The 11884-nt window shown below is 33.7% G+C and overlaps 2 protein-coding genes across 2 annotated transcripts; one reads left to right on the forward strand and one right to left on the reverse strand.

Annotated features, from left to right (window-relative positions):
- Positions 1 to 383: 383 nt before the first annotated feature.
- On the forward strand, positions 384 to 5143 carry LOC106763160 (sorting and assembly machinery component 50 homolog). Its single transcript, XM_014647366.2, has 4 exons — positions 384 to 984; positions 1530 to 2015; positions 3783 to 4295; positions 4769 to 5143. The coding sequence occupies exons 1-4, from the start codon at positions 439 to 441 to the stop codon at positions 4850 to 4852; spliced, it is 1629 nt and encodes a 542-aa protein (XP_014502852.1). The 5' UTR covers positions 384 to 438; the 3' UTR covers positions 4853 to 5143.
- Positions 5144 to 8323: 3180 nt separating this feature from the next.
- On the reverse strand, positions 8324 to 11663 carry LOC106763297 (U-box domain-containing protein 1-like). Its single transcript, XM_014647501.1, has 2 exons — positions 9637 to 11663; positions 8324 to 8372 (listed from the first exon to the last, which is right to left on the reverse strand). Exons 1-2 carry the CDS (start codon positions 11661 to 11663, stop codon positions 8324 to 8326), a joined length of 2076 nt encoding a protein of 691 aa, XP_014502987.1.
- Between the last annotated feature and the right edge of the window lie 221 nt (positions 11664 to 11884).

The following is an 11884-nucleotide window of genomic DNA, read 5'->3' on the forward strand; positions in this document are numbered from 1 at the left end:
CAATATTGAAAAGATAAAGAGTGTATATGTAATTACTAATATTGTTCTTACAAGTTTCAATATGCTTGACACTGACCAATTTTAGTTCCATAGTGTCGAAAACTGATTAGAAGTCAAAATGAAAAAATAAAAATACGGTAGAAAAATTTGTCTATATCAAATGTAAATATAATAGGTATTTTATATAATTCTACTGAATTAAAAAAAAAAAAAAAAAAAAAAAAAAACTCACATAATTTTAGACATCTGTGGCGAAAAAGACAGTATAAACTTTTTCAAAGACAAATATAAAAAATAAATTTAAAAATATTTAATATGTTTTGGAAATGTGTTATTTAGTGTTTTTGTTTTTTTTTTAAATGCTGAAAGCATTTTCTAAAAAACGGCTAACAAACTGAACGGATTCAACCACTAACACTGAATCTTTGCGACTTGTCCATGGCAACAACAATGACAAACTCTGAAGAACCCTCTCTTCCCAACCCTAACAATAACACTCAAAACTCCACCAACGGCGATGCGGAACCTCACCACCACCACGATATTGAAGATGAAGAAGAGGAAGATGACGAATACGACGAGGAGGACGACGTCGTTCAGCAACCGAATCGCAGAATTCCCCAATCCGCAGCGTCCAAGCTGCGCGAGCAGCGTTTCAAGGTGGAAACCCTATCGCGGCGGTTGTCGTCGGAGCTGGTTCCGATCCGAGTGCATGACGTGGTCATAAACGGCAACACTAAGACCAAGGATTGGATTATTGAGGCGGAGCTCGGAGGCATAGAGAACGCCACCAGCATGCAGGAGCTCGTGCAATTTTCGAAAATCGCCATTTCCAGGCTACAGGACCTCGAAATCTTCGATTCCTGCACGGTTCGCCTCGAGGCTGGGCCCCGAGAACTTCCTAACACTGCCAATGTCATCGTCGACGTTGTCGAAACCGGTAACAAAGTTTCAGCCAAATTCAGCGTTTATAACAAACCCTCGGTACCCTTTCTTCTTATCATATTGATATAATGCATTGACTTGAACTGGATGCTTGTAACTTTGATTGAGGCATTGCATTGTACAGAAATGTGTGTGCAAATATACGAGAGCCTATCAAGGGGAGAAGTGAAGAAAGGAACTCTGGACATTAGTATTACTTAGCTAGTCAAACATAGATTTAATTGAAACTAACCTTGACTGTCTATGGCAGATTAGATGGTCATGCTCTCACGCTTTTTATGTATATACTACTACATCATAGTAATTAGACAAAAACTTACTCTAGGTTCCTAAGTTGTTGTCTCTACTATTTTTCATCAGAATTTCATATTCACCTCGGTGTTTTATATAATTCTTCAATACAAAGCTTTATTTTGTGGATTACTGAGATGAAACTTCAATTCTGAAGAGAACAATACCAACAACACCTAGGGAAATGTTTCTAAGTTTTGTCCGAACATTGTTTTTCCTGCTAGGTTTGAAGTGTCAACAAGGGCAAGGGGATCGATTTTTTATTTGTGCGAAAATTTTTGTGTTTTTTGTAGACTAGTTCTTGGACAGCTGAAGGTGCTCTTACGTATAAGAACTTCTTGGGCTATGGTGATCTATGGGATGCTTCTTTGGCCTATGGTGCCAACCAAGCGACTGAGGTGAGCATCGGGGTGCGTGCCCCTCGAGTTAGAAGGTTTTTAACTCCCTTTGTGGCACGGCTATCCATGCTTTCCCAAGATTGGCAAGAGACTTCCTCGTACAAAGATCAGTTAGTGGGTGCGTCTCTTGGGTTGATCTCGACCAAGCACCATGACCTAGCATACACTCTTGGATGGCGTACCTTGGCAGATCCATCACAGATGTCATCCAGGTCTATAAGAAGGCAGCTTGGTCATGGTTTAGTGTCTTCTTTGAAGTATACATTTAAAATTGATAGGAGAAATTCTCCTATCAGGCCAACAGAAGGATATGCTTTTCTTTCGTCCACACATGTTGGTGGCCTCACTCCAGATCCCAGGAGCTTGCGGTTTCTGCGCCAGGTGTGACTAAATCCTTTTATTTTCCTTCAATTAATATTAATTTGATACTCTGTAAATTTGAGTACAATGCTTAATACATATCATCACTCATGTTCAATTCTGATAAAAAAAAAAAACATGCATGTTCTATGATTTTGGTGTAAGAATCATTGGAATAATCTTGGGAGTGGCTAGAATTTACGAATTGATGGATCAGAAATTTTAAAATGATTTGATAGAATGAATATGTAGAAATATATGACCAATTTTTTTTTTTATATGGAAGGAGTTCATCTCCTTTGTCAAAGATCTCTTTTCTCATAAGAGAATCTAGTCTCTGCATTTGGAAAAACACTAAAATTGCTTCTTCTTTTCTGTTTTTGAGTTTGTTAATTTCAAATCTATTTATTTTACAAAAAAGTTAAATATTTTTTTCTTAGAAAGTGCACAAACAAGTGGTCCCCCTATACGTCATTAGTTACCATGTTGACATGATTCAGTTGGATTTTTTTGTTTGCGATGATAAAGGGGTACTAGCTAGTCGAGGCAATGCTTTTGTTTTCGTAATTGCTTTGTCTCTAGAACTTGATTGGTTGCTTCAAGCGTTATTATTCATTGTTGAGTTCGATATCCCTTAGTGGGACTGAAATCTCAGTGCAAATGTCCAAGGAAGGACTTCACAAGTAAGACGTTCAAGGAACTCTGCCATTTGCAACCTATCCTGCATGAATTAGATGCAAAGTGCTCTCTAATATGTTAACGTTTGTCATCAGTTCTAGATGCTTTGTGTTTCTTGGATGATGCTAACAAGTGCAACTTTTATCTGATTTTTTTTTTTTTTTGTGTACGAAGCTAAATCTTACTGGGTAAATCTTACTGTTTTTATCATTAATTGAGACCCTGAATAAAATAATACAAAATAGAAACAAGAAATACAGGAATGAATAATCAAACTACCCCAAAATAGTTTGCTGTGTTATTGGACTTCATTTGACTAGCATTATTGCGCTGTTTCTTCTTTCTTTCCACTTGTTTATCTAGGAGTTGTTAGTTCATGGTAAATTGAGTTTTTAACTTATATTTCTTTTTCTTTACTTTTACGTATCTAGGAGTTGCCATTGTGTATGGCAAAGGAATCAGATACTACATGGTAGATGCGTGGCCTGCTCATTCTTTTTCTTGGTAAATTGTGTAGGGTACTTTTGGTTGTAGTAATTCTTGAGGTTGGGGCAGCCTTTAAGGCATGGACTATATGGTTACAGTAACACAACATTTGTTGAAGAAAACATAGTATACATGTTCATTTTCGTCCTGAAATTATAAAGGGATGTTAGAATAGTCTATGGGTTTAACGCTGGGAATTAAGTCCCTGAAATTGAATTGCGTTTGTCCCTGTTGTTAGTCGTCCACCGATTCCTTTGCCCAATTTTTTAATTGGTACTTTATCTTCCGTTTTGACAGCCCTGATATTTTACAATAACACCTGACAATGTAAGGAAGTAGCCATTACTACAAATAGCTGGGCATCCATGTTTTTACCAAAAGGGCAGATAGCACGTCACATCAAACGTTGGTTAATAAAGTTAGTGAATGACTATTTACAAGGACTAACTTGACCAACAGAATTCAATTTCTGAGACTTATTTGCGAGAAAGTTACATGCAGAGATTAGTATGATAGTGCTTTACAATTTTGGGGACAAAAGTGACGACATTTATTTTCTGTGCTATGTCAGGTTGAAAACTCTTTTTGTTGAGCAACTTTATTAACTCTAATATTCTAATGCAGGAGTTTGATGTTCGATTTGCTGTCCCTTTTGGGTTTTACAATACAGCACTAAACCTTGGGATATCTGCTGGTGCTGTTTTTCCATGGGGACATGGATTCAAAACCAAGCCATCTCCCCTTCCAGAAAGGTTTTATTTGGGTGGTGATTTTTCTCCAGTTTGCACCCTAGGAGGGCCAACACCCTTATGGGGATTTAGAACTAGAGGATTAGGTCCTACTGAACCTCGTAGGCTAAATAGAGATGAATCCGATGATGACAACGTTGATTCCTCTGGATGGGACTTCATTGGCGGAGATCTTGCTGTTACTGCTTTTGCTGATCTCTCGTTTGATCTTCCAATTAGGTGGTTGAGAGAATATGGAATACATGGTCATGTTTTTGCTGGTTCTGGGAATGCTGCTAAATTAACTCAGAATGAATTTAAGCACTTCTCTCCTCGGAAGTTCTTGGAATCTTTTCGAGTGTCAGTGGGATGTGGATTTGTTATTCCTACTAGCCTCTTCCGCCTAGAGGTCAGCATCTATTTTAATTCTTTATTTTTAATTAAAAAGATCAAACTAACCAGAAGTTGAGAGTTTGGCGGAGTTTGTAGTGAAATGTCAGTGACGACAAAATAGAAGATTTGGGGTAAACATGTTATATTTCGACAATAAAGAGTGTGAAGAAAAGAAAAGAGAAATATAGAATTTTTTTAATGTTGTAGTCTTGTTACTGGTATAAACGATTTCCCCCTTTCTCCCACATTTAATTTTGAACTAACCACTTAGGAAATGTCTGTATGTATCTATTAGCAATATGGTATGACTTGACATTTGAATTCAGCCAGGTAATTTAGGTGAACAATCTCTCTGTTCAATTAATAAGTTAGCATTGTTAGGATTATCTCTTTTTTGTGGTACCCGTCTCCTACACTCCACCTTACCTTTTTTTTTTTTTTTTAATTTGCAATATATGTATTTCATCACCAACTTGTAACTTGTTTCAGGGTAACTACGTTTACATACTCAGAAAGGGTGAGCAAGATCGTGGGAAGACTGGATTTAGGTTTAGTTTGTCAGCTCCTTTATAGCAGCCGTATTCTCTGCTGCCATTTTTAATTCTATTTTGATGTAGTTCTCCAATCATTAAATAATTTTTTGCTATCTAACTCAGCAAGGTATTTTCATTTTCTTACCTTAAGTCTAGCAAATAAGAGGGCATCCAGTCATAGCATATTTTCTTCCCGAAAATAACGCACTCTATACTGCAATTTTAGATGCATTGCCACTGAGAGTTCTTAACCTTTTCCGGCTTGCTTGTATTGTAAAGTGTATACCACTCTTTTATTGGTTCAGATTTCATCCGTGTGGAGATTTTTTTAGTCATATTTTGTAATTTCTATGTTTGTGTAATAATATAGAAATTTATGTTAGGTAGGCTGCTGTTACAAATTTATGTTAATGCTGCTCCACACATTATCTCTTTTAGACTAAATAAATTTTTAAATGAGTTACTTTGAGATAAATAATATAGTCTCGGATGTTTCATAAATATATTATTACTAACATCAATTTATAATTATTTTGCGATAAATGTTATGTACTTGATAATTTTTTATTATATTTCTAATATGTTATTTAGTTACAACAAGACTTAATATTATAAAAGTATCCAACTAAAACCTAAGGCTATAAAAGGTTCGATGATGAACTTCCATTATGTTTTCATTAATGTTTTATATGATGACTCTTTTCAAGTGATCGAAAATTTTCTTCATTTGACTTAAAGGTGACTGACTAATCTGGTAAAAGCATAGAAATGATCATTTAGATTTATAATAAAATCATTTAAGTTTTGAAATAAATTTAGTTTTGAATTGAAATGGATATATTAACAAGATCAAATAAACAAATAAAAAAAAGTAATAATATACTTAAAGTATGCCAAGAAATTCTAATTATTTAAGAAAGATAAGAGATTGAGTAGATATGTAATGAATATAGCCGGTGAAGATGGGGAAGACCTTGAATTTAATAATTCATAGGAGGCAATTTTATCAATGAATTAGTCCATGATGAGCTGGTATCTGTTTGTATATAAATATCAAAAGTTTCCTCAATAAAATTAATTGAATCAATATATATATATATATATATATATATATATATATATTCGTTTATGGTTTGGAAGTAGCTTGCTATTTGTTTTTTATTTTTTTTCGTGCATAATAAAAAATTCCATTTCATTAGAAGTACTTGATAAAATTAGTAATTAAATTTGAAAAAAAAAATTGTTGGATGGCATAAAAAGGATATGAAGTTTTAATTTATATGAATTATGCTTTTATGATAAAATAGATTTTGTGGTAACTACAACATTATTTAGTTTTTGCATATTTGTAATTCTTGCCAAATTCTTTTGTAAAGAAAAAATATCTTATTAAAATTAAAAATAATATAGATGTAGAAGACCTTAAAGATGTTGACATCATTAAAATTTGAAAAAAAAATATAATATTGGAGAATCAAAATTACAATTAAATAATATATTTACCAAGATATTACAATTAAATGATTTTCATGATCCATTGTTAGCTTATGTTACAGGCACTGTTCATTTGACTTACTAGTTTCTTTAGTTATTGGGCTTAGGCCCGTTAGAAAAGAAAAAACTTCTATTAAGAAAGTGAAAGTTCTCTCGTTATCTTTTAATTTAAACCAAAATAATTTGGGCGTTAATGCCTTCACCTCCCCAAACCCATCCTCCAACCCACTCCCTTCTTTTTTACTTTTTTAACCCTCCTAATAAAACCCTAATTTTAGTTTACTTTCTTCACTTTTACTTTCTTCATCTTTCACTTTCACGTACCCGAAGAGCCCCACCTCCGCTTCCCTTTGCATTCTCAACTCCACCCCACCTCCCCTTCCCTTTGCATTCTCAACTCCACCCCACCTCCCCTTCCCTTTGCATTCTCAACCCCACCCCACCTCCCCTTCCCTTTGTATTCTTAACCCCACGCTCCACCTTCTCTGAAAATTTTCAACTTTTGCAGTCAATTCTTCCTCTGCGGCGGTGCGACGCGGTGGTGCGGCACTGTTGTTTTGTTTCATTTATGTCGTCTACGAGATTAGTTTTCGTTGCGTGTTAATTTCTTGCTTTGTAAATGTATGTGATTTAGTGTTTAAGATTGCATTGATTTATGCTCTGGTTGTGCACCATTGTTAGTTTTGTTTGGTTTCATTTTGGTGGTAGAGGTGTCTACGTAGGAGGAAGAAGACAGAACTTAACGGATGTCGACATCCGTTTAGGGCCAATTTTTATTTTTATGTTTTTAGTTTATTTTATAAGTAATTAATTTTTAACTTTTTATTTTCTTACGTAATTATTTTGTTTTAATTTTTTTGTTTTATTAGTTTATTGTATTTTTAATTAATTTATACAGTATTTAAATTTAGTATTATTTTATAATATGTTATTTAATTATATTAAAATTATTTTAGTTAATAAAATAATTATTATTAAAATCATTTTAGTTAATAAAATAATTATTATTAAATTATTGAAAAAATATAAGAAATAATTATTAATTTAATTAAATTTTTTTTTTCAGAAATGGTAAGAACACGAGGTGCATCTTTTAGTTCTCGTGGGGAGAGTTCTCGAGGGGAGAGTTCTCGAGGGGAGAGTTCTCTAGGGGAGAGTTCTCGAGGGGAGAGTTCTCGAGGAGAGAGTTCTCGAGGAGAGAGTTCTCGAGAACAAAGTTCTCGAGGAGAGAGTTCTGCACAAGGTTTAGCTAGGAGACGACCTACAAGTAAACTAGAACCAACTTGAGAATCCACATGAAGATATTCATCCATTTTAAATAATAATCACCTATAAAACTATAATGATTCTTATTAACATAATTAATAATTAATCAAACAAATATAAAAATATTAATATAACTAAATTATATATTTCATATAATTAAAGTAATAAGTAATTTTTTATATAATTATAAAATTCTTAAACAATTAAAATAGAAATAAAAAATATATATTATTAAAAACATTAAATATAAAAAATATTTATAATATAAATATAATATAATAAATGGAATAATAAATAAAAAAAGAAAATAGCTTATACCTTATATTTTTGATAGATTCATTAAAAATATAATATATATATATATATATATATTATACGTAACGTAAACGTAATATATAATATAAATATAATTTATATATTATATATAATGTAAACATAATATATAATATGAATATAATATATATTATACATAAATGGATGTCGACATCCGTTTCTCCTAAACAGATGTTGACATCCGACGACGGATAATCAGATCCGTTTAGACTATTTTTAAACTGTGAATTACGTATCTCTCCAGCGCTTACGTATCTCTTCCTACTGGTACACCTTCAACCAAGACGCTGCAAACACGATCACGAAGAAGAGATGAAGAATTCTTTACAATCGCAACTTTCCTTTCACCACGTCAAAGAAGATTTTCAGAGTGAAAGAAAAGAGAGCACAACAAGAATTTGAAAAACTGAAACAGAAACTACATAGAGCAGAACGTGAGAAAAGAAAATAGGCTTTTTCCTATAGGAGATTAAAATTAAAATTATTTTATAAATTAAATTTTACATAAGGGTATAATAGGAATATAAATAAAAAATAAAAATATAAATTAAAAAAACAAGGGATAAAAATGGGATGGGGAGGTAGAGATCCAAGAAGGTGGAGGTGCAGGGATCAACGCCCAAATAGTTTTGTTGATGTTTGAAATATTTACTATATGGTATAATTAATACTTTCAAACAATATTCCATTCCCACCCAAGGAATAAAGTAATAATGTTTTTAAAATTGAAATGGAAAATGCAGCAATAATACATAGTAGCGATTCAAGATTAAATAGTTAAATTGCTAATAATTTAATACAGCTTTTATTCTTAATATTCCACATCAAACAGTAGTAAGAAAAAAATAATACAATGTTTGTAACTTCAGGATGTCAAAATTAAACTTCAATTACAAATATTTTCACTTCTAAATATAAAATTCAAAACAAAACCAAATCAAACACATCATACCATTTAAGTGTAATATAACATATAATACCCATTGAATTTTAATATAATTACATAGTTAAGAGGATACCTTAACTCAAACACATTAGTTTGAATACAATAACCTCTACCGTCTAAATTTTAATATCGTGTCACATTCTGTATAATAAAAAATGAATCCAAAGTCTTCAACACCAACATAGTTAATAAGTGATACTCATTTACAAAATTTCATAGGAAAAATTTCTTTTAATAATAATTCTTTTAATAATTTTTTGACAACGTATATGTAATAATTTGTAACTAATCTGTTTTAAATATTTTTTTTAAACATAAATTCAAACAGACCAATAAAATAATGATAAGTGTCCGGTTGTCAAAATATCAAAATCTAATTTCTTAATATTTTCAACAGTAATAATTAAATAATGCACAACTTACATTATTAGTTTAATTTAATACAAACTTCATTTAGAATTATTAAAAACCAAGTGAAAACAAATAACTAGTCACACATTAAAAGAATTTATTATTATGAGCCACTTAGAGAAAAGAAATGATTACTCAATAACAATATCTTCTTTAAGTTTTTTCTTAGTTTTTAATAGATAGAGATAATATATTCTTCTGACAGGATTATTTCTTAATCAGCAGTCATTTGTGCAAAGTTCCAAAGCATTGAAACAAAAAATTGTAAACAAGAAATGATGAGCTATTTTTGAAGTATACGAATTTCATTCACAAAATATACAAGTGTGAAGTGATGTGAATATCATGATCAAACAGAATGATGAGGCTGAGAGCAGCACCTGTTGAGGAGTCTGAGCAGTGCATCTGCTTTTCTTCTAGCTCTCAAAGATCCATCAGAAGCCAAGCTTTGAAGAGAAGGAATGCTTCTTGGATTTGCCAAGAGTCTTCTTGCAACCACTTCTCCCTCTTCTTTGCACAGTCCCAGCAAAAGGGTTATTGAATTTTCCTTCCCTTTCACTGAACCAAATCTCAGAAGATCAATAAGAAGTGGCACCAACGCTCTACTATTTCTTATCTCTTCCAATCCCTCAGAGCAACCAAGGAGTGAAGCAAGCACTGCAAGTGCATCATCTGTTATGCCAGCCTTGTCATCCATCAGCAATTCTACCAGCACAGCAACTGCACCAGCCTTAACAGCACTAACTTTGTTAGGATTGTAAACTGCAAGATTGAACAGTGCAGATGCAGCATCTTTTTTCCCTATTGAAGTGCCTTCTTTCAAGAGTCTAACTAAAGCAGGTATTGCTCTTGGTCTTCCTCCAATATGCACTTTCAGCTCATCCACCATAGACAAGCTGTATATTGCTGCTGCTGCATTCTCCCTTGCCTCCATGGTCTTCCCTGATTCAAGTACTTCTACTATGCTATCAACTGCTCCTGCTGCCATGATCAAAATCTTGTTGTTGTCAAATATGGAGAGGTTGAACAAGGTTGTCACTGCATGCTCTTGAATTCTTGAATCTTGAGATCCTAGAAGTGTTACAAGAAAGGGAATGGCCCCTACTTCAGCTATGACACTCCGGTTGACCATGCCGGTTTTTGCAAGTAACCGAAGTTCATATGCAGCTTGCCTTTGGATGTCAGCAGAACCAGTTGCCAATTTTCCAACAAGAAATTCTGCTGTCATTTTGACAGCATCTGCAGCAGCTTTGTTTGCAGAAATATGGTCGATGGCCTCCTCCTTCGAGTTCTTCTTCTTGTGGTTGTTTCCCTCGGTTGAAGGTTCATTAACTGGGACATTGTTGTCATGGCACCATTGCTGAACAAGGCTCTTCAATGCATAGTTGGGTATTAAAGCAGTGTGAATTAACCTTTGCCCACTTTTGGGGCATGTATGATGACCAGAGTTTATCCATTGTGCAATTGATGTTCTATCATATGTGTGCCCAGATGACACAATCACGGGGTCCCTCATTAAGTCAAGTGTTATTGGACAACGAAATTCATCAGGAACATTAGGTGTCATGGACTGAGAAGATGAAGAACTATCATGAACTTTGTTATACAAAAATGAAGACAGTGGCTTATAATCTTCTTCATTTCTACTACTCTCTCCATCTCTGAATATCATGGTTTTGGAATAAGACACCAACGATATGAGGTTGTTTATATTGGAGACAATGATGAGTCCTCCTGTGCCAGCTTGGTTCTGAGCTTCAGCCTCTAACTTTGATATTTCTCCATCATAATCTGACGGGGTTCTCAGACCAATGCTGCTGAGTATTTCTTCCACTTTTCCAAAGTCAACAAACCCTTTGTTCTTCTTCTTTTGTAAACTGTTGTTGGCCATTGCTAGTTTAAGTTGTTCTCTTCGATGAAGCTCTCTAGGATCAACGAATAACTCAGCCTTCTTTGCTTGCTTGTGAAGAAGCTCCACCTGTTCCCTAATATCTGATGTTACATTGAGCAAACTCAAAGGAAGAATATCAAGGGCCCTTCCCATCTCCTTCACCAGCACATAAAATTGGTTAGAAATGAACTCTAACTGTATCAGACTCCAAAGAGAGCTTCCATCTTTGCAGTCTTGGATCAAAACCTTAACTCTTCTTATCACAGAGAACAGTTCTGTGAGACACAGGATTGAAGAAGGAGGAAGTGGAGTACCCGATTCTTTAATCTCTTCAAACAAAGAAGAAAGAAGCTTGATCCTTCTGATCATGGATGAAACGTTTCTTATGTGTACGAAGGGAAACTTTTCCATTGAATCAACTTCTTTGGATATATGAATCAAAGAATCTAGCAGAGACCCAGATGGTAACAAGCCTTGGGAGACCATCATAGCAGATAGAACATCATTCATTGTGACGAGGATGTTTTCTTCATTCTCATGTTTCACACAAAATTGGATTATTCTGAGTCTGAGACCTTCTTTAAGGCACTTTTTTTACATTAAAATAATTGTAAAAGAAGTTAGCTGTTTGATTATTAAATGCATCGAATTTTTGGCTCTTTCTATTTGTGTAGTTTGTGCTAAAGACAAGAACAAAAGTACTAAAGAGAGTTGAGCATTATTACTTGGGG

The sequence above is a fragment of the Vigna radiata genome, chromosome 6 (assembly GCF_000741045.1).
Source record: "Vigna radiata var. radiata cultivar VC1973A chromosome 6, Vradiata_ver6, whole genome shotgun sequence".
In the NCBI taxonomy this organism is placed as follows: domain Eukaryota; kingdom Viridiplantae; phylum Streptophyta; class Magnoliopsida; order Fabales; family Fabaceae; genus Vigna; species Vigna radiata.